At 35.2% G+C, this 24,130-nt stretch overlaps 1 protein-coding gene across 1 annotated transcript in view; it reads right to left on the bottom strand.

Annotated features, from left to right (window-relative positions):
• Nucleotides 1-24,130, bottom strand: part of DEUP1 (deuterosome assembly protein 1) — a 68,587-nt gene that overhangs the window by 13,262 nt on the left and 31,195 nt on the right. Inside the window, exons 6-10 of the mRNA XM_081062602.1 lie at nucleotides 23,643-23,885; nucleotides 16,164-16,309; nucleotides 13,663-13,768; nucleotides 6,790-6,987; nucleotides 5,167-5,253 (exon numbers count right to left, since the gene is read on the bottom strand). Coding sequence (XP_080918728.1) covers nucleotides 5,167-5,253; nucleotides 6,790-6,987; nucleotides 13,663-13,768; nucleotides 16,164-16,309; nucleotides 23,643-23,885 — 780 coding nt within the window. The remainder of the gene's footprint in view (nucleotides 1-5,166; nucleotides 5,254-6,789; nucleotides 6,988-13,662; nucleotides 13,769-16,163; nucleotides 16,310-23,642; nucleotides 23,886-24,130) is intronic.

Below are 24,130 nucleotides of genomic sequence, written 5' to 3'. Positions count from 1 at the left end.
TCTTCATGAACTTTTTTAATTGAGTGCTAAATACTAGTCTACTAAAAATTAAAAAAAATAAAAGAAGACAATTCAAAACTTAGTGCTGAATTTTTATAACTAACAGTACTAAAGAAAGTCAAAGAAAGGAGAAATAAATGGGGCCTCGAGTAGCTGGAGACGAATTCATGGAGGAGATAAAAGCTAATCTAGATGTACAAATCTGAAAGCCAACACTTTTAAATACTAATAAAATAAATAATCTCCCCATGTGCCAGACTTAAAAAGAGAGAGATAGGCAGCTAAGTTATACAAATTTAGGAATAAGAAACGAACATAAACACAAAATATAGAAGAAATGAAAATAATGGTAGGACATTTCTACCTTTGATAAGGAAACAAATTGAAATGGGTAAGGATTTCCTAGAAAAATACAAATTATACACACACACAACATAAAACCTAAGAAGTGAAATTTAAATATACCAAGTACCCTAAAAGAGAATGGAAAAGTAATTGAAGATTTACTTCGTTGAAACTTCAATGTGCAAATGGTTTCATAGCTAAATTCTTTCTAACCTTTAAAGAATTGATAATTTCAATATTATTTGCACTATTTTAGCCTACTCATAAAGGTAGGAAGCTCCCCATTTATGTTAGTAAGCCAGCAGAACTTTAAAATAAGTAGAAAAAAAGAAAACTTTCAGAAAGAATTAACTATCTAATTATCTATGTAATTAATTTAATACATAACAGATACGAGTTTTCTTCATGAAGTATTTAAACTGAATGCTAAATAAATGAGATAATAGATTGTGAACTCTAAAGAAAGGAAAATATAAAATCTTTATACATAGAGATCTTAATTTCTAAATAAAATATCACAAAGAATACAGTAACTATATCAACAATATTAGATAACTGTTACAAGTTGAATTCTGTCTCCCTGCCTCCCCAAAAGATATGTTGAAGTCCTAACCTCTAGTACCTCTAGTACCTCTAGTACCTTATTTGGAAACAGGATCTTTACAGAGGTAATCAAGTAAAAATGATGTCATTGGGGTAAGCCCCAATCCAATATGATAGATGTTCTATTAAAAAAGGAAAATTTGGACACAGAGACAGACACATATGGAGGGAAGATGATATGACAGAACGGGAAGAAGACAGCCATATGAAGAGAGAGATACAGGGAGAGTGCCATGTGAAGACAGAAGACGTTGATGCCCCTTTCAAGCCAAGGATTGCCAAAGATTTCTGGCGAACCACTAGAAGCTATAGAGAGGAAAGGAAGAATCCTCCCTTACAAGTTTCAGAGGGCGCATGGTCTTGCTGACACTTTGATTTAGAACTTCTAGCTTCCAGAACTGTACATTAAGTTTCTGTTGTTCGAAGCCACTCAGTTTGTGGTACTTGATTATGGCAACCTTAGCTCCTGAATAAAATGACCAAGAAGGTTTATTCCAGGAATTCAAAGGTGGGTCAATATTAGGAAATCTGCCAAATACAGTCTATTACATCTCAACAAATTAATAAACAAAAACCACATGATGTCATATACACTGAAAAGGAATTTAATAAAATCCAGCAGCAAATCTTAACTCTAAGTAAATTAGTGATAGAAAAGTATAATAAAGACCATAAATCAAGAACAAATATTATCCTATACAGGATTCTAAACAAATTAGGGATAGAAAGATATAATAAAGACCATAAATCAAGAACAAATATTATCCTAAAACCCTTTAAAACAATTTCATCTAAAATCAGGAATTAGACAAATTTGTCAGCAATCATTATTATTTAATATTGTCTTGGAGGTTTTAGCAAATACAGTATGACAAACATAAATGATATGAACAGTAGAAAAGAAGAGATACTACTGTCTTTGTTGATACTATTGTATATCTCAAAACAACAAGAACCTCTAGTAAAATGCCTACTAGAATTAAAAAATAATTTGGCTTTTTTTCTACCAGGGGTGCAAAAAAAATGTATACAAGTGGACGCTTTGGTCACCGTTGCTCAAGCAGTAGTTTGCCGGAATCAGAAGTATCTGGACGCTGATGGTAACCACTTTGAGCACCTCTTGTAATCGCAGAAGTCAAACCTGACTTGTATTCATCTTTTGTTATTGGTTTATCTTGAATATTACATTTTTAATAGTTTTTTTCCTTTCTTAAAATGTATATACAGTTTTTTGGCACCCTCTGTATATTAGCAATAAGTTTTTACATGTGGATAAAGAAAAATGATCCACTTACAACAGTGACAAGAATTATAAAATACTTGAGAATAAATTTAAAAAGAAAGGCATAGAATCTATACAAAGAAAATTGTCAGATCTTATTAAAAAGCATAAAATAACATATGAAGAAATGGAAAGCCATGTCATATTTTTGGATGGGAAAATATATTATCATAAAAATACCAATTCTTTCAAAATTAATATATAAACTTAATTCAATTCCAAATAGAATCCAACAGGAAATTACCAGGAAATACTGGATAAATTGAGCTTCACATTCATATAAAAATTTAAATTGAGTTCCTGTTTTCTATCACATGCAAAATTACTATTGAAGGAATTAAAGACTTAGATGAAAAACATGAAAAAATCTTCGAAGAAGCTCTAAAAACTATACATATTGTCTAGAAGTTAGAAGAATCTTGTTATTCAAGGAAGGAAATTCAGAAGCTATAAACAAAAAGATATACATGTTTGACAAAAGTTTAAAACTTTTTGTATGGCAAAAGGTATCGTAAATAAAATTACAAACAGCAAATTCAGAAAAGTGCTGTTATAAATTGACAAGAAAAAGACAGCTCAACAGAAGAATGAGCAGAGACTATAACTAATTCATAATACATTGCCAAATAAATATACAAAAAATGCTCACTGTAGTCAGGGAAATGCAAATTAAAGTACTACTGAGAAATCACTTTACACCCATCGGACTGACAAAAATTTAAAAGCAATAACATATATTGCTAATAAGGATGAAAGAAACAGGTAGAAATATGATTTGACAGCAAATGGTTTAAAATTAAAACATATCTCCTTTAAATCAGCAATTCCATTCTTAGGAAGTTATTCCAAAATACATGTATAAAGATATACTTTACAGTATTGTTTATTTATGTAAAAGTCTAGAAACAGTTGAATTAATTATGAATAAATTAATTCTGAAAAATAGTTGAATAAATTTTGCTACAGTCACATCATGGGATGTTACTAATCCATTATACGGAATGAAACAGACCTAAGCCAGCTGACTTGTAAGGGTCTGCAAAGGATATTGTTGCTTGAACAAAAACAGGAGAAGTGTGTATAATGCAAGCTAATTTTTTAAAAAAGTTAAAACCCCTAAATAGGTACATGACTACATACATATATGTGTATGTATGTTTATATGTATATGTATACATAGTCATACACATATGAATGCATAGATATGAAAAAGAACAAAGTGATACATACTGAATAGTTAACATGTGTTATCTGGTAGATAGGTTATGAGGGGGCATAGAGAAATGGAGGACAGGAGAAGGGGAGAAGCAAGAAAAGAAGTGACTACTAAAATCATGAATACGTAAGTTATGATTAAATTATTAAAAATTATATGTATTTTACACACATTTGTATTTTTTCCTAAGAAATTAGGAAAAATCAAAAGATGTTTTTCTACCTCCTTGTAGAAATGTCCATGATATATAGTCAAAGGCAGTTTAGAATAAAGTATATAGTATGCGTTTATTTCTGTAAAAGAACGCTCAGCTCATCCCCTGTAGACGTATGCACGAACAAAGGAAAGGTTGTAGGATACTACATACTAGTGTGTTAGCGCTGGATTCTCTGGAGTACAAAGTAGGGTTACTTAGCTTCTTCTTTACACATCTTATGTGTTTTATTTCTTGGAAAAACAAACAAATAAATGAATAAAGCCAAATGCCTACAAGACTCAGAGTGAAGCAGGGTCAGCGGGGGCTGTGATGACACAGAATACACACCTAAAAACATTCAGATAGACTTTTTAAAAAATAACATAAAACCATTTTGTGAAAGAAAAAAGGATATTCGTGGGGGCAGGATCCAATTTAACTTTCTGCGTATCCAGTGTTTGGAATTCAAAGTCCTAGGTGTCAGCCAGATTTAATGTAACAGACAGGAAAACCATGTATACTTTACTATTTATCTATCTGTAGTACTCCATCATAGGACATAACCAGGCCCAAAGAAGAAGGCAGAATTCTTCCAGAATGCTTCTACTCTTGGATGCTAGAATGTGGACTTTCATGGGAACAAGTACGTCCTGTTACAGAAATACACATCATGGCTTAAGAAGGGACCATTGGGAATGCTGAAACCAACTTCCTTATTTACTTCACAGCTGAGGAAACTGAGGCCAGATTAAGCAATTACCATATTCTTATCCTCTCCATTTCCTGAATGGTGAAAAATTATTTTATTTCAGAATTTTCTCTCAGAGCAAATAACAGTAAACAAGTAACAATGGTATTTCATTAGTTCAATAAATAAATGTTCTCATATTTACATATTAAAACCCAACCCTCAAATGTTACGTTTAACAGTTGAAAGGCATCGAGCCTATTTATGTTGCCGTATATAAACCTGTGGAGACACTGGTTAAAACCACAAGGTCAATCCTCAGCCATTCATTTATTTATCAATCTTTTTATTCAGCCAACATTCACTGAACATTTACTGTACCCCTGATGCTGTGAGGTGCTGGTGATACAGACATTAATAAGACATGGTCCCTGTTCACCATCCAGTGAGGAAGTGAGAAGCTACAAAACAAGTCAGACTAAAATACAAACCGAGCATGGATGGAACAATTCACTCTGGAGTTTCAGCGGCAGCTTCATGAAGGAGAAGGTTGACACGTGAGTCAGGCCACGTAGTATGTAAGATTTCAGAGGCAACAGCAAGAGCAAAACAAAGAAGTAGCATGTGTGAGGAACTGATCAGAACTGAGCCCAATCCAAGAAAAGAACATGGGAGAAAACCAGAAATTCAAATATTTAGCCTGAAGATAAAAGTAAGTTCTATCCATGTGCAAGATAATTTGCCACCCGATAGGAAGTGCTCAGTAAAGAACATCTGGGTAAATTCTGACCAACTAAGTAATCTGTTCAATTTACTGAATTATTTTAGCATATTACCATGTACCGTGCGGGGTCTAAATCTCCCATCATCCCTTTCAGATGTGTGTTTTCAGTTCTGACAGCTTTGTATCTCATATCTGAGACCTGAAAGGAGATTAGTAATAGATAAAAGTGAATGTAAAATTCATAATAAAAGCTCACAATTCTACTATAATTAAATTTATTTGGTTAATTAAAGATTTTCTAAGTGTAGTGAAGGGAAATACTTCTTAGGCATGATTATCATTAATCAGGTAGTCTCATTTAGTTCTCCTATTTTTGGTAGGCCACACTTTTCTGATCAGTGCTAAACTAAAAACAGATACAATAATGATTCATTTACTTTTTTCTTTCCAATTCCTAAATTCCTTTTCTCGCTTCTATTTTCTATTGTATGCTAATTATCACCAGAAAAATCACAATTTTGAAAACATGTTTGAATAACTGTCCACTAAATTTCTTCACTACTTAGTTAATATTTTACAATATACAAATATTACTTTCATGTTTAATTTTGTTCTTTCTGTTATTTCTGCCAAATTTCCTTTTTTTTTTTTTTTGGTGGTTCCTTCGTTTTGTCTCCTAATTTATTTTTCCCCCTGATTTCTTGTATTTGACAGTACTTTGACATAGTCTCTGCCCTTTTATTTACCTAGGCTCATTTCTATGTAAACACTTCCCTTAAAAAGACTTTTGTAAATTACTAAATATATTCTCCTTGACAAAAAACTAAAAATATATAAGAATATAAAGGTGAAAATAAAAATTCATAATCCAACTACCCCAGATCGCTGTTAACATGTGTAAAATATCCTTTCCTGTACAGATACAAGCAATGCTACTATCCCATCTATGCTATTTTCTTGTGTATTGCACAAATTAATCACAGTTTTAAGGCTTATAATTGGGCAAAGGCTAATCCTTTTCTTGTGTTTCTAATATACAGGATTTAAATAGCCATATTATTTCTGAAGGTGACCCTCAAATGCTTAGAAAGTTATTGAATAGTGCTCTCAAATCCTCTAGATTTGGGGTTTCAATTTGATGATGAATAAAGGATAAGGGAATTTCAAAATAAATAGGAAGGGAGGGATGGAGGGAGCGAGCAAGTGAGGGAAGGAGGGCTTACAAGTGACTTGCATATAGAATGTTATAATTGCTGTTCTTCTCTATGAACCATGCTGTGCATTGAGTCAATGTTCAGTAAATGTTTCGACATCTGTTTTTTTAAAACCCTAAAATAAATATATAAAGTGGGGAAGGGAGGTATCCAGGAAAGATTAGAATAGAGGTTTTTTAAACAGATAAAAATGTTAATGAAAGGGAGGAATTCAAATTCAGGAGGAAACTTTTGACTAGAGCATACTGTGGGAGGTGATCAAACCTATGGGTCACAAGAAAATGTTAAGATGAAATTGAATGAGATCATTTTGCACTGTCACTTATTTCCCTGGTTCTTTTTTGATGACACTTTGCATTTTCTTATAAAGATTTTGTGTGACTCCACAAAGCGTTTCTGTGATGCTAGTCTCAGAAGTAACACCAAGAAATGCAATGCTCTTATTAGTTGATAATGAAGGCTACTGTCTGCGCTGAGCAAGAGAGTGACCGCGACAGGTGCTGTTCTGCTCGCTGGCATACCTGTTGTTTTGCTAACATTTTTTCTTTGATTTCTAACTCCATTTTTAACTGTCTCTCCAGAAAGGCAGCTTTCTTCATGATAGTTGCTATAGTGATCTCCTTCTGATGAAGCTCCTCTGTTAGGTCAGAGATTTCATTCCTCATTCTTTCCTGCTCAGAGCTATGGTGCTCTTCTTCCTGATAGAGCTGGCTTCTTATCTGTAGCGGATATATTCCAGACAACGTTAATAAATCCTTTTATTTAAAAAAGCAGCTTAAAGCTTTTATTGGCCATGTTCAGTCTTCCTATCCTATCTTAAAACGTTGGCAGGCCCCACTTTACCCTCTCTTTCTTATCAATTCGAAATTAAAAACAGATACATATAATAATGATTCATTTACTTTTTGATCCAATTTCAAATTTTCATTTCTTCTGTTTTTTATTGTGTGCAAATCATCACCTACTACTGATACTAGTTTAATAACTACTTTAACAGGGAGGTGGAGAATGTATTATTAAGCATTTCCCCCGTACATGTATAAAATTGGTATACAAGAAAACTGCACATAATTAATGTACACAATTTTGTGAGTTTAGACATACACTCGTGTTACTATCACCACAATCAAGGTAATAATTGTATCCATTACCTCCAAAAGTTCCTGTATCCCTTGGTCATTTAAAGATTGTTTTTGGTCATAAGAATATTTAACATGAGATCTACCCTCTGAAGACATTTTTAGGTGCACGATACCTTACTGTTACCTGTAGGCACTGTGCTGTGTACCAGTTTCTGGAACTTACTCATCTCGTACAAGTGAACCTTGGACAACCACTCTGGAGTGTGTGGTGGAAGAATACTGGGCCTAAAACTCAAAGGCTGATAGACCAAGCATTTTTGGTGGGAGAAAAAAATTGGCTTAGAGCGGTTAGGTGACTTGCTCAAAGTCATAAAGTTATTAACTGGCAGAGCAAGAACTAGGACGTAGGACTCTTGGCTTTAAATTCAGTGATTATTTTGGTCTAAATTATGCTGTATTTTTTGTGACTAAACACCATGTTTTTCAGAATCATGTTATATGCATAATAAATTTCAAACTTACTGTGTCCGTGAAAACGTATCCCCGTTTTTCTGTAAGCCTGTGGAGTCTCATATTCTGCACCTTAGCCAAGCCTTCCATGTCAGAAGCCTCGGGATATCCCCTGGGACTCCTCCCCGCCCTCATCTCCCCAAATCCAGTCAGGCGGCAAATTCTCTCTTCTGTTTCAGTCTCTTACATCTTGCACCTACTCTCCGTTCCTACCACTACTGTCTTAGTCCAGCCTTTTACACCCCATCTTTCTAGAAATCATTCACTGTCTCTAATTCTTAGGCTTTGAGGTAAAGTACACAATCACTGATCTCAAAACACTCCCAGTCTACTTGGGGGAAACAGGAAAAGGAATAGTTACAACATAGTATAGCAACCGATGTCTGCGGTGTGTAGTGGGGGTGGTATGTAGTGGAGGGGTGCTTAACCCAGCCTGGGGCTGTCAGGATAGTATTCTCAGAGGAGGGGACATCAGACTGGATACTGAAGGACAAATGGAAGCCAGATGGAAGCCAGAGATGGAGAAGGGCTCCCACGCAAGGAATGCAGCCAAGGCACAGGGGTGAAGGCACACTCAGTGAACCACAAAGCGTTTCGAGCAGCTGGGACTGGAGTGTTGTGAGAAATAAGGCTGGAGAGTTAGACAGAAGCCACCAACAAAACAATTTATATGAATTTACCCCAGGGCATTTACTTTTAAAATTGACTTTTTTTTTCCATTTTATATTTAAACATTTCAGAATATATCTCTAACAGACTAAGGGCATGCTCATTCTCTCTTTTTTTAAACATCTCTCTTTTTTTTTAACATAGCCAGAATACCACAAAATGTCTTAAAAATATTTATGCCTCAATATCATTGAATATCCAGGCAGTACTCAAATTTAAAATTGTATCAGAAGTATAATGAATATTTTTTAATTTTGTTTATTTGAACTGAGATCTAAATACGAGCCACACATTACAACTGGCTCTTATCTTTCTAAGCCTCTCTTTTTTGTATGTGATTGTGTGTGTTCTAATACTTTACACACATCATCTCATTTAATCCCCACATACCTCTTTCTTTTGCAGATTAGAAAATGAAGGTACATAACTGCTCACGGTCACATTCCTGGTGACAGGCCATCTGATTCTAGAGCCTTACACACTGTGCTATGTAACTTCTATGAGCAGAGCCCTAGAAGGTGGTTTACACATTGGAAAAAGCTAGAGTGGGATGACCTAACATGGAAAGTACTCATTTTCCAGCAGGCAAATGTGATCCATCCTCAGGCATCATATACCAACCCCTCATCTGATTCTATTCTTCTATTATTCTAATAGAATAAGATTCTATTCTTATTACTAACACTTTCAGAATTCCAGAGTTGGATATGACCTTAGAAATCACACGGTCTAACCGCATAATTTAACAAATAGAAAAGAAAAATAAAAACTCACAAGACAGGTAACTGACTGAGCCTAAGTTATTCAGCTCCTCAGAGATAAAAAGGAGATTAGGAAAGTGGAGTACAAATATCCTCACCCTGAGGACAATATTACAAGTTTACTTTCATCTCCAATCTTCTTTCTAGAATTTTGTTTTCTTACAATTTATTTGATGAAACTACTGGGTTTTCCTCTAATTGGTTCCAGTTTGGATTCTGCTTGTATCCTTGAGGTGTAGTTTACATGTTAAAATGTAAAAAAATGAATATGCTATTGTGAAGATGGAGTATTTTTATTATTTTCACAACATTTAGTTATTAAAACAACATGCTATACTGCAAAGCTTTCTAAATGAGATTAATTTACCTAGCTCTAAATGACTTTTGGCTTTATTAAAAATGTCAATTTTATCACAAATCAATGACTAAAAATAATTCTATGTTGAAAAAAAGAAGATTCATAATACATGGCTCTTGGTTTTACTACAAGAGAATGAAAATGGTTTCCACAAACACTTCCTGGAAGCTACAGCTATTTATACACAATTCATTTGTTATCTTTTCTGCACTGCAATGCATTATGTAGAGGTCTCTAAGAGCCTATAAAGAGATTTGTGCCTTGTATTCTCTCCTTCAATATCAAAACTGCAAAATCAGTACATTCCTTATATTACTCAAAGTTTTATTACTCTAAATCTATGAGGTTAAGAATAGTGTAATTATACTTTAGGTGGCTTTAATCATCATTTTATGATAACACATTCCTGGGGACAGTAGAGTGTTAAAGTTGTATTTTTAAATATTAATAAAATCAGTTTTATGAGATTATGTGGAAAATATAAGGAAAATGATAATTAATTCATAACACCTTTTCAACACTTAATAGTTACCTGACAGTCAACTCCTTTTTTAAAAAAAATTTATTAGTTTCAGGTGTACAAGACAAGGTAATACTTAGACGTTCATCATTTATATCCCTCACACTGTGGACCCCCCTCCCCCTATCCACTATCCCTCTGACCTCACACCGAGCCATCACATTATATATATAAAATTATAGTTGGCATTCATTATTGTTTAGCTTCTGGTGTACAGTGCCATGGTCAGGCATCTACACTATACCTGAGGTGGTCTCCCAAATGGGACATGTGTCCATTGGATACCCTACAAAATCTTTACAACATCATTGATTACGTTCCCCAAATTAATTTTCAAAAACCCTGAGGCCATCTTGTGGTTACCAACTGTTTCCTAATCCCTTCACCTTCCCCCTCACTCCCGCCCCCCCCCCCCCCCACGGCCATCTAACAACTCTCAGGTTTTCCTTTTTGTCCCCAAAATTGTTTCTGATTAGTTCATTCACTTATTCTTTTCTTGAGACAGTCAACTCTTTGGGAAACAGAATTTGTCTTTCACATTATTGTATTTCCTACAGAAATAAGCAGAATAGCTGTAGTCCTACTAGATGCCTACCAAATGTTTTTCAGTTTACACAAACAACAACTGAATTTAGGACCCTAGACAATTATTGGAGAACTTAGCCTTAAATATTAACGAATTCTTTCTCTAAATATTTATTTTCACTTGTGTGTCAGGTACTGTGGTGGACACTAGATGATAATTGGAAGCCATGTCTAGGTTTTTCCTACTGATATAGGCAAGCCCCCTCACTATAGAGATTTTAAGTTCCCTTTTCATTTGGATCTCTGGTCTTTTTGAAAGCTTTCTCTTCTTTGTTTGATGATTCTGCTTCCTATACACTTATTATGATTCTGCTTCCTATACACTTATTATGATTCTGCTTCCTATACACTTATTATGCAGATCAATTTCAATGCTTCACCCCAGTACTGACCCTGTGACTTGGGAGAGTTTTTGCATCCAGTCCTGGTTCCAACTTAAATCTACATAACACACACAACAGGGGGGAAATGATATGGGCCAAGTGACTAGATCTCTCCCCCAACCCCAAGTAAAAAGCTTTAAGTTTTTCCTAGAGAAATTTTAAATTCCCTTTTTCTTAAATTTTCTTTTCCCCACTTTCTTATCTCCTACCCCCTGCTTTAAATAATTACCCTAAAACTTGTGATTTATACTTGTTGATTGTAATCATTGAAGCCTAATGTTCTTTCCAACCCATTCTGGGCCCAGCTCCTGGATAAGTGACACCACCTGAGTGACGAGTTGAATGGCCACAGCCTCCATAAAAACTGACAGACTTTCCATCACGTAGACACCCTGCATCAATAGCTTTGAGTACTGCTCTTTAAGAAATTTATTAATTAAAAATCTATTTTTTCTCATTCAGGGGCTTTGGGGATACAGATGATCCCCCAGCAAGATTACCAGTCCCAAAGAAGTCAACACGGTCTTCCAGGTGGATCTCGAGACCCCTTCCTCTCACCTAAGATTAGATAGGGCAAGAGTTCCATGAATCCCCCAATAGATAGGGACAGCTCTACACCCCTGCCCAGCAGGAATCAGATATAGAAGAAAAGACATCCTGTTCCTCAACTTCCCATAGAGATTTTATGGGGATCTCATCTCTCAAGGGGAAAACAAGGCAGGCAGTTAGAGACAGACATTGGGTTTCTGCATTCCTCCACATCCAACGCAACCCACAGGCTGCGACCACCCAGAAGACCTCCCCTCTCTGTACAAAACTTACCTTTTTCATTGTAATTATCTACCCCTATGAGGAACAAATGGCTACAAAATACCCAACTAGATTAAATCAGTCAGTCACTCAGACCTGAGCAGTAAAAGCACAAGGACCCTCATTTCACCTGGGCCACATTATACCATCATTATAATATCATACATAAGCCCGGAAGTTCATTATAACAGATTGAATTCTGGGAAGGAACGTGCACAATTGAAAAAATGAGGTAATAGCCTGTTTTCAATCACAGGTGTCAATCAAGTGGCCCGGAAAGGAACAGCCCCTTCTGGAGAACAAAAAGGATAAAAACTCCAAGTCCCTGCCGGTCAGCACCTTTGAGTATCGAGCCTTCCCTTTGCTGGGGGCCTGCTCCAAACCCTTTGGAGAGTATGTTCTCTCCCAATAATGCCGCCTTTGGGCCCGTGGGCCTTTGGGCTTTTTAAGCCTTGCTTTTTGGCTTGGGTGCCCACTCCAAATCCTTTTTCTTCTAAGAAGCTGCTCTTTCATTGCCTCGGTATCTCGATCAATTCTTTGCTCGAGACCCCAAGAACCTGGACACCGCGCCGAAGAGGGCCCTTCCTCTGGCCTCCAAAGCAGCTAAGATTCCCAGTTTTGCTGGAAGGCCAGGGTTCGACCCCTGGTCTGGGAATCTAGCCCGGACTCTGCCCAGGTTTGATCCCTGGTGTGAGAGGCAAGCCTGGACATCGCTCTGAGAAGGGCTCACTCTCCGGTAAGACTACTTTAACAATTTTTAGATTATAGAGCGTTGGATATTCTGTGTGATCCTCTAACCTAAAGACCAGAGGAGTGGGTAGTAGCCATGACAAACTCAGGGGAAAAAAGCCACCTCTGGATTTTACTAGAGGGAGAAGAGTATATTTTTTGTGGGAGAGTTGAGAACTACAGGGTCTTCAAGAACAGTGCCCAGGTCTTATTCATTCTGATATTCTTATCTCCTGGCATAGTACCTGACACATGTGCTGCGGTCAATGAAAAAATGTGGGTATAAACAAGAACAATAGCAGCTAACTTTTGCTAGGTGCTGCCTCTGAGCTAGGTAGGTACTGTTCTAAGCACTTTGCATGCCTTATTTTATGGATTTTAACTTAAGGGAAGAGTATGAATTCTGGCACCAGATTGCCGGGATTCAAATCTGGCCTCTACCACTTATTAGCTGTGTCATATTGTGGAAAATTACCTAACTTTGTAAGATGGCTGTGAGGAATAAATGAATTAGGATCTGTGAAGCCCTTAAAACAGCTCCTGGCACAGAGAAAGTGCTATTTAAGTAACAGCTATTATTAGATCATTTAATCCTCATCACAACCTTATGAGGTAGGTTATTATCCCATCCCCATCCTAGAAATGAAGACCCTGAGCAACTTGAATAAGCAACTTCCCTATGTTTATGCACCTAACTTGGTTAAGCACCCAATTCTGTGCTCTCTTACTTCTTGCTGTAAGCTACCTCTCAGGAGGCACAGGCCCTCCACGATTCACGGGCAACCGCCCAGTGACAGAGTGATGACCTAAGATTCGTGTTTATAGCATCACACAGAGGAATGTCAGTCTTAGCAACTTGGTAGATTATTATCTTAGGAGAAAATATAGAAGGAAAAAGAAGGGAGTGAGAAGGACGATTCCCCACTACCCTTTGTATTTAAAGACTTCAGATCTGCCTGGAAGAAGGGAGCTCATTATTTTCCATACCTTACTCAGTTCTTTTTCTTGATTTGGTTGATCTGGGGTTACTGAAAACAGCTCTTTCCTTTTCTTTTCTGATTCATTAATAGAAAGCGAATAAGATGATTCATGTCTACAAATTTAAACGAGTAAAAATGAAGTTTAAACTTGATAAATTTTAGTATTGTTGATTTAGACTGTTGTAGGTTGCAGAGATAGATTATTTGTTTGTTGGAAACATTTCTAGTTACAGAAATTGCAAGTTCTAACACATCCAGATCCCATAAACATTTACATATTTAACTAAGTGCAAATGTTTTTCTTTGGGGGGGACAAAAGGTAGCAATTAGTATGGAATTTCAATTATACATTAAAACTTAGCAGAGTACTGGGTTTGCATATGTAGATAAGGTTTTTGGATAAGAAAAAAAGACTGTTTCCTGTAATAAAATAGCTTGGGAACCCATTAAAAAAGGAAATACATCTGACTTGCTTCTATATCGTGGAAAAGAACTATGTCAGGGGAAATCTGAGGGGAGCAACCACTTCATAAAAGTGTACCAAAGTGATTGAATCTGACAGTCTACCCAGAGAGAGCTCAACTACATCTATTTTTTGGCTGTTCAATTTATAAAATGGAATTGCAACCACATATGGATACTAGAGAGTAAAAGCAGGAAAAACTAGTATAAAAAGTACAATTTCCTCAGGAAGTGTGGAGAAGTTTAAGCAGGTAATGTTCACTTCCACATCAAGGAAGTTGGTAAAATAAAAATCATTAAAACAAAAATAAAGGTAACTAGGCAAAGAAAACAGAATGCTGTTTATTGCTTGACTAATCTGGTAGAGTCCAGTGTTGGAGTTTTTTTTAATAACTGTCAACATTACAGCCCAAGGTGCTTCTACAACCCAAATAAGGAAAAGGCTAACAAAATCTTAGCATTATTGGGAAAGGTTCTGATAAGGAATAAAAGCATAACAATGCTACTACTATTAAACTATTCTTTGTATGCTCTGTAGTCTGGGCTGCTTCACCTTAATACAATTACAAAGAAAAAACAAAGTCCGAATAAAAGAAACCAAAATAACGTAAAAGATAGAACCACATTTATATGAAAAATAGGATTAGAAACTTTCAGTGGGAAAGGTAAAGGCAGAGAAGACTATGCCCAAAGTCTAAAATACAATAGAAACTGAAAAGTTAAATATCTTTTCATCAAATCTTAGAATATAGAACTGAGCCAATATACTCCAAATGAGAAAGATGTAGTTTGGAGATCAAAATAAATACCAACTTAAATAGAGGCTGGCAACCAGGCACAGCAAGAGTTGTATTGGCCAAATATGTGAGTAACTGCAAGATTTTAAATCATGTATTGAAGGAAAGCTTTTTGGAATTCAGCATTGGCCTTGTGAGATAGCTCCATAGAAAGTTCCTACACTGCTCTTCACAAAACTGGAATGAGACATAGTGGAATGGTGTGCTCTTCTAGGAAATTTATGTTTTTAGGCATATACATTCTTTGTGCGAAGACGTTTCTCATCAACTCACAACACTGGAACAGTGCCTTGCACATAATATAATTCCGATAGATTTATTAATGATCGGTGATGATGATATATAGCTTGTATCCAGAGCACTCAATAATGTTGACTGGCTAATAGGTATTCTACCATGATTGCTGAGACATACAATAGGTCATTTTTAAGAATCTTAATTTGCCATTTGTTGTAAAGGGTAGACCTCAAGGAAATGTTAGCAAGTCCCACAACTTTGAAGAAATAATTATTACCTTTAAAACAATGTAATCACTTTTCAATAAACATTCTTTACCATTTGGCTATTCAATTTTTAAAATCCTATCATTAGTCTAACATTGACCTTCAGATTTGAAAAAGATTCAGGTTCAAATGAAAATTAGAACATCAGTGAATGGTTAGAAGAGTCACACTGTCTATTCATAAGCATAAACATTTAATAATCCTCAGCAGTCCATTTCCTTTGTGGTTATGGAGTATGCAATATCTATCTGATTTTAAAAGAGGAATAAAATGTATATTCTAACAAAACCCTTCATGGAACTCACAAGATGGTGAGAGTAAAGGCCAAAATAAATACAATATTTATAGGTGAAAAAGTTAATAAGTTTACAGGCAATCAAAATAAAAACACTTCAAAAATATGGAATAAACCTTATTTATATTTATATATGTATAATTAAATATTGGCTCTATAGTATTGTTTTACAATGTCCTGAAGAATAAAAGTTCTAAGAAAATTTCTGACTCAGTATGACACATAAGTATCCACAAAATCCAGAACATGATACAATTTTCTAGTTAAGTAAAGACATTCATTTTGAAGATAAATAATCACTAATTTTATTTTTAATATCTGATATTATCTAATAATTAACATGTTAATACAAAACAAATAGGCTTAATTCTAGTTTCAAGTATAAAACTTAATAAAGTCAAATATGATGTTTTGAACAGTTTCTCTCAGGCTGCGAATATAAAGAATATACCTTTTTTTATTTTCTTGACCATTTTGGCACTCTCCTGTTTTTAGTAATTCCCTGTGCAACTGCAATCGTTCCATTTCTATAATTCTCAAGAGATCATCACGTGACTGTAACTCACTTTTTACCTCTGAGAGTCCTGCTTCCATGACCTAAATAAAAACATCAAAAATTTTCAATGATCACATTTGGATAATATGATGTATAATACATTTAAAAATATTTAATATCTATGAACTAGCCTAATTTCAAATGAACTGGTATTTAGTCCTTTGCTGCCTCTGTCTCACAGAATTTCATCCCTTCATTTATTAAACACACATTTTCTGAGTTCTTATTATGTGCTCAGCCCTAAGCATACAGACACAGAATCTGTCCTCAGTGCTGACAGTTTGGTGATAAAGACAAAGAATAATCAAATAATCATGTAAATATGATCATGCTGTACGTAAATTTGAAAAAGGGAAACATAAAAGTACAAATAAAATATCAATGCATAAAATTTGGATTAATGCAAATAATTCCCAATTTAAGCAATAGCCAAGAAAAAAATCTAATATCAACGCTGGCCAACGCTGGCCAACAAAGTAAATTAGAAATCGTGGTTCCATCATTGCCCAATAATAGCCCTACTTTAACTGGTAACTAGCAACACCAGCAATCCTGTGAGTCCAGTGTTTTATTTTGTTAGCAGGAGAGACTTGAGCAAGTTTAAACCTGGTGGGAAGGATCCAGTTAGGAGAAAGAAGGGGTAATAGTAATGGTGTCTGGTTCCTGAAAGGTGGGTGGGATGGGTCCCAAAGCACAGTGGAACTATTGCCTAAAGCAGAGTCCCTCCTCTACTGTGATAGGAAAGAAGGAAGATGGAATGTGGACAAGTATACGCATTTGGGCATAGGGAGATAAAAGGCAATGTCAGGTGGTGACAATAGAAGAAGTGGAGGTGGGAGTGATTTTTGAGAGTGAAGAAGGTTTGAAATGACCTGCAATGGGGGGGGGAGAGTTAGCCAATTAGACCAGCACAGTAGGATGCCTGCCAGTATTGAGTACTCATTTGAGGTTTGTGACCATGACCTGTTGAGTGACTTTCTCCAGCTGTACTTGGCTGTTTTCTGGGAGAGAGGAATGACAGTACTGTATCATGAGGTATCTTCTATTCAATTATACAGGGAAACTAATATTTATTAAGTGAGCCTGACCCAGGTCATTAAATCCATTGCCATTTTTATAGATGAGGAAGTTGAAGGCTAGACTTGATCCAAAATTACACAGTTCTTTAGAGGGAGATTTTGGAATGGAAATCCAGATCTTTAGCCTACTAGTCCAGTTTTAATAGCACATTCAAGGTGCAAAATAGTTTTTTTCACACAAAATAAGTAAAACAGACCTGCAGCTTATTGATAAAGACAGAGTGAGAAGCTCTGAGGACAGGAGGTTCCTCTGTTGATATAGGCTGTATAAAATACTATGGATATTTTTTTAAAAAATCATTTGTTCAATAATTCTTAATATACTGCCAAAAAAATGTATACAAGTGGACACTTTGGTCAATGTTGCTCAAGCAGTAAGTAGTTCACCATAATCAGAAGTGTCTGGATGCTGATGGTAACCACTTTGAGCATCTCTTGTAACTACAGAAATCAAACGTGACTTGTATTGTCTTTTGTTATCAGTATATATTATTACAATTTCAATAGTTTTTTCCTTTTAAAAAATGTGTATACATTGTTTTGGCACCCTCTGCATATTCAGTAACAGATTTATTCAAATATAATCCACATACTATAAAATTCACTCCTTTAAAGTATATAATTCAGTGGATTTTAGTATATTCACAAATTTGTGCAAGTATCATTATCTAATTCCAGAATATTTTCATCACAAAATAAACCCAGTACCCATTAGCAGTCACTCCCTATTTTCACTCCCTCCAGCCCCGGCAACCATTAATCTATGTTCTGTTTTTGTGGAATTGCCTGTTCTCGACATTTCATACACATGGAATCATTCAATATGTGGCCTTTAGTGACTGGCTTCTTTCACTTAGCATATGCTTTCAAGATTCATCCATATCGTAACATGTATCAGTACTTTATTCTTTTTTATTGATGAATAATGTTGAATTGTATGGATATACCTCATTTTATTTATTTATTCATAAGTTGATGGACATTTGGGTTTTTTTCTTTTTGGCTATTATGAATAATACTGCTCTGAAAATTAATCTCTAAGTTTATATGTGGATATATGTTTTCTTATTAATTCTTATCACAAACTTCACAAAGCCTAGAGATATAATTGTGCAGACATCATAGAACCTATGAGTTCCCAGATAAACTTTCTTTTTTTTAACCAAAGCCTTAAATATACATTATTTTCCAGGAGACCTAGAGACCTAGGTTCAGTGAAGGACCGAGGTAGATGCAATATTTTGGTCCCAGAAGTTCCTGACTTGGAAATAAGTATAAGAATATATTCGAATAGGTGATTGAATAGACTTGTTTCAATAAAGATTTGTTTGGATCAAGTTCCTGCTTAAAACAGTGCGGATTTTAAAGATAAAGTTAAAGTTTCAAAATAAACAAAAGAAATGTGAAACAATAGATTGGCAAGTAGAAAGACAAATTAACTTGAAGTGAATGTCATCCATTACTTCCCCCCCCCCCCCCCCCCCCCCCCGTTGAAGAAAGCACTAGCTGGGCTCCTTTCCTTGCTTTGCAAATTTGCCACCAGGGAACAATCATGAAAGTAGAAAAGTGGGCCTGTTTTCACTTGGGTTAGGGTGGGGGTGGGGCACAGAAGGGCTCTAACTCGTGGCCAGTGAAGTGTAATGTCGCCACAGCCTACAGTTAACTTGAATTCTATAAAATGTAGTAATAATAATGGAATCTATTGCTTCACTGTTACTAGAAAATAATATCTACCGTGTTTCCCTGAAAATAAGACCGGGTCTTATATTAATTTTTGCTCCAAAAGACGCATTAGGACTTATGTTCCGGGGATGCCTTCCTGAAAAATCATGCTAGGGCTTATTTTCTGGTTAGGTCTTATTTTTGGGAAAACACTGTATGAGAGTGACATGAAGATATCGTTAAAAAAAAAAAGCGTATTTGTGATGTATTAATAGAAATACAAGTAGGAGAATTTATGTTAAAACTGAAATTTCATAATATAAATCAATAGTAATGATTTGATACATTTTTCTAGTATAAATATGCAAAAGTTTTCAGTTTAAGTGACAGCAGTACGTAAATTGACTGTAAAAGTACAAGAGGCTTTGTTGATATTGACAAATTGAGAGTTGTTTTATGACGTATCCAATATCCCTTTGAGTTCAATGTTAAATTAATAGTACTGAACAGACCCAAGAATTCGTGAGATGTTTAAAATTGGCATGCTTTTGCATAACAATCAAATTAATTATTTCTCAATGTGGATGCAAACATTCAGCAAAATGATTCTTTGGTATTTGTTTCAGCTCTTGGAACACTTTCAAGTTTGTTTGGAACAACTTAGATATGTAAATCTACTTTTTAACTAAATTTTATGACATCAAGTACAGATGAGGTATTCCAGTGCATACTTAGCATTCAAACTGAGATATATTATAAGTAAAATACACATAAGATTTTGAAGTCTCAGTATGAAAAGAAATGTAAAATATCTTAATTTTTTACATTGTTTATATGTTGAAATGATAATACTTTAGATATATGTTGTGTTGAATAAAATCTATGATTATTATATATTAATTTCACCTATTTCTTATTCTTTTAATGTGGCTACTAGAAAAATTTGAATTATATTTGTGATTGGCATTATATTTTCATGGGACAGTGTTGCTGTAGTACCTTAATGATATATTAACAAGCAAACAAAAAATGGTCAAGGTTTTTGGGCATAGATATTAGAAAAAATGTGGTATAATTTATTTTTGTCATTAACCTCCAGTGGAAAATATCACACATTTTAAAAATGTTAATGTAGTGTGGCATAGTACATAAATACATGCACTGGAATTAATATGTATACTGACACATTTCAAGGTCGTAGAGAAACAAGTGAGAAGATGTGATTCATGGGAAAATTCAGATGCATCTCCCATTAAAGTGTGTTGTAAACTGAAGAGAATTTGATATATAATAAGTGACAGTAATTTAAATGGAAATGGTTGTCTTTTTAAATTCATGTGCAAGGTGTGGCACACTGTCATATAGCAGTTTTGCAAAAAGAGAAGAGAAGCTTCTTTCTAAATACATGCACTGGTTACAGTGATTATTTACCTCTAATTATTCTCATTTTGCAAAATAGAAATTTTGTAAAACAAGATTAAGGCCCATCTGTTTAGTCAAAAATTTGCCTAACGGTTTGAGAGAAGCCATGATTTTTAACTTTCAAATTAGCTACCATATAGTTAATAATTGATATAGTTGCATTTAGCATTTACTCTAAAGCAAAAGAATGAAACATACGTAAAATATGGAAATAAACCAGAGAAAAGTCTAAATGAAAGCATTATTTTTAGCATTTTTCCCCCTAAATGCATTCAAAATAATTAGTGTTTTTCTGGAAGTAGAAATTTGATCTTGAATATTTGAACTACATTATTTCTCAAAAATCTTTTCATCAGAATTATAACATATTTGTGTGTGTGTGTTTGTGTGAAACATATTCTAGAATAATTTATTTTTTATTTTTTAACACATGTGATTCTTTTGTAAAACATAAAATGGAGGTTCTCAGTTTAACTTTAATACTATTCCTAGAGCCAAGGATAATAAATATTTTTTAAAATGAACAAAAATTTGTAAAACTTACTTTGGTAAATGTTCTCATAGAAATTGGTGGATAATAAATAAATAACGGCCACAGTAAAATTTATAATTAACTATGGAAAATATCACAGTATAGAGTTAGAGAATGGCTGGTGAAGAATATGAGAAAAATAATATTTCAAAATTTAAAGCAATGTTTCTTAACCTCAGTACTATGTACATTTGGTCTGGATAATTCTTTGTGGTAGGGGCTGTCTTGTGCATTGCAGGATGTTTAACAGCATCCCTGCCCTCTACCCACTAGATGCTATTAATGCTGCTTCCCCCTGTTGTGACAACCAAAACTATATCCAACCATTGCCAAGTGTTACCCGGGGAGCAAAATCACCCCAGTAGAGAACCACGGATTTAAAGGAAAGTCATAACCATTAGACAATTAATACTGTTATTTTATAACCTTTAGTATAAATATCAATAAGAATATTTCACAATCATATTGACTTCTATGAAGAGCTGGGTTTTTATTTTGTTATTAAATATTCAGGAACATTAATAAATTATTAACTACATTAATCTATGTATACATAAGGAAAAGTCAAAGTGAGTAATATGGACTTTCCTTAGTCCAGACAACCCACAGAGCCTTCTCAGGAGTACTCTTAAGCCCCTGGAAGTTTGTAGAATCTTGGGTTGAGTGGTGAGTCATATCCTGTTACTCTGGGTCAGGAGGGTAAGTCAATTAAATGATATTGCTAAAGGACAGGGTGGCCTTGGCCATCCCATGGTTTGAGTACACCAACTTCCTGCTAACACGCCCAGACTCTCAGGTTGTACTTTCTTGTCAGTAGGAGTGTGTCAGTGTGATAAGTGTGAGAAACACAGGCTTCAGACATTTACTTGAAGAGAGGATAGAGATTGTAATCTGAACTGGGAATGTTAATTTATTAATGTTAATCAATGGACACGCTTCCTTTATTTGCAGTATTCTTCTTTTCACAAGATTCTCCAACTTACTTCCTGGAGAAGTATAAAAGATAAAGTTCTAAGAAGGAGAGAAGTGGGGTTGGTCAAAGAAAGCATTACAGAGAAAGTGTTACTGCTCAGAGAGGGCAACAGAAGTTTGTTCTAGAAAATGGGGTAAGAGTAGTGATTTCTATTCTACAAGTGAGCCAAAAACCAAAAGCTGAACCTCAGCCTATAAAAGGGGGTGTTCTTTGATGCTGCAACACGTCCAAACAGAGTTCTTGGAGGGGAGATTAAGAGGAACTGATGTTACTGAAGAAGCCGAACCTCACTGAAGGGTAGAACCAGACTTCATAACCGGACTCATTAATGAAATATGTTTCTGGCAACCTAAAGATTTCTAGGGACCAGAGCCTCAAGAAAGGTCAAAGAGAACTCACTCCTCAGTCTGTGCAAGATAACCTGAAATTCAGGGGAGAATATTCAGGAAGTGCCCAGGAAAATAATTTTATTAATTGATTGTGATCCTGGTGCAGACTCCAGCAGTACAAAGACAGCTGCATAATGTAAATCTGTCTTTAAATTGGGACCAGAGATTTGACCAGGTGTACAAGAGGTGGACGGGAAGCAGTCCCTGAGAGGGAGACAATCCCATCAGACCCTGCAGTCATGCAAACCCAGCTCCAATAGACTGGTTGGCTGACTGGCAAGCTAAACACTAGAAACCACTTGTACAATCTCTAGAGCAGAAGAGTAAGACTGATCTCATTTATATTATAGCAAAGCCAGGGAAAACCATCATCAATACCTTTTCTATTCCTAGAAAATGTATGGCTTTCTCAGTGTTTAGTATTTGTGGTTTAGCTTGGTTTGTTTGTCCACATCTGTATTCTAATTTGTATTAGGATGACAAAGCTGGAATTTGGGATGGGGGAGATGTACTTCTCTTAGAAATACCATGGACTAGGAAAAGCTGGGAGTCTTGTGTTCTGTTCCCTTGCAAACTTGGGGAAAGGGGAACACAGAAGAGTAGATGCTGGCAGAGAAAGAAATTAAAGGACTAGTCCCATATGGAATTCCCTATATAATATAGCAGGACGAGGGATTAAAGAGTTGGCCCCAAATTAAGAAAGGACCCTGGGAGTTAAAGTGGCACATCCTGAGTTGGAATAACTTAGAGAAGTAAGTGGAAGTCTGCTCAGATAGTGACCTGAAAAAGTATACCTAGCATAGGGAGGGAATAATTGCGACTAACAAATGGGCCAACTGACAGAAATTGGTGGAAAGAGGTTAACAGTGATAAATCACTGTTATTTTTATCCAACCCCCATGCTTCTCATTGAGGTTATTAGATTGTTGAACCCTTAATTATTTCCTGGATCTGCAACCCAGGATTCCTGTGAGTCAAAGACGAATAGGGTCAGAGAGAATGAATAGCAGGGACAGAGGGTGGGTGTGGCTAACGGGCCATGATTTTTAGGCACTGAGGTCTGTAAGTGACCACTATTATACTGCACTGTTCATATATTATTATTATGCCAGTGCAGAACCAAAGTGCATTCCAGTGGAGTCAAGTGCCTTTGGGATTACTGAATTTACTCATCTAGTGAGAATTACTTACTAAAAGGAAATAATGAGCTGAATTTATACATGTAATACGTAATTAGCTTTCTAATCCATATACCTGTTGAGTCATCATTTATACAACTCATGGGCAATATCAGTTGAAAAATAAATAAATCTTCACCTGGCACTGTCTTTGGTACATTTTCAGTTCTTGTAAGAGCTTCTGATTTTCATCTTGTAACTTATTCCGGCTTAATGCTATTTCACTCACAACTGATTTTAATTTTTCAATAATGAATTCATCTCTTTCATTCGTTTCACAGTTGGGATCTGGTTCACATATCAACTGAGGAATTTCAGAGCTGCTGTCCTCTGTGCAGTGTTTTTTACCATTTAGTTGAGTTTGGTAACTTTGTGCCTGTTTCTGAGAAATATGAAAACTGTGTCAATCAAATGGAGAATATCGTATTTAAGCTTACATAAAGTTCAACAATGATAGAAAAGAATTAGGAAAAACATCTTTGAATACATTATTAGATAATGAAATCTCACCCTTTGTAATTCAATCTTGTGTTTATTATAAAACCTCAATTTCAGATGGCATAAAGAGAAAGTTTATTTGTGTAACCTAGAGCAAAGATGTAGAGTCTGGTAGGGGGTGCCTTGGGG

The sequence above is a fragment of the Rhinolophus hipposideros genome (genome assembly GCF_964194185.1).
Source record: "Rhinolophus hipposideros genome assembly, chromosome: 10".
In the NCBI taxonomy this organism is placed as follows: Eukaryota; Metazoa; Chordata; class Mammalia; order Chiroptera; family Rhinolophidae; genus Rhinolophus; species Rhinolophus hipposideros.
This window is presented reverse-complemented; position numbering and strand designations above follow the sequence as displayed.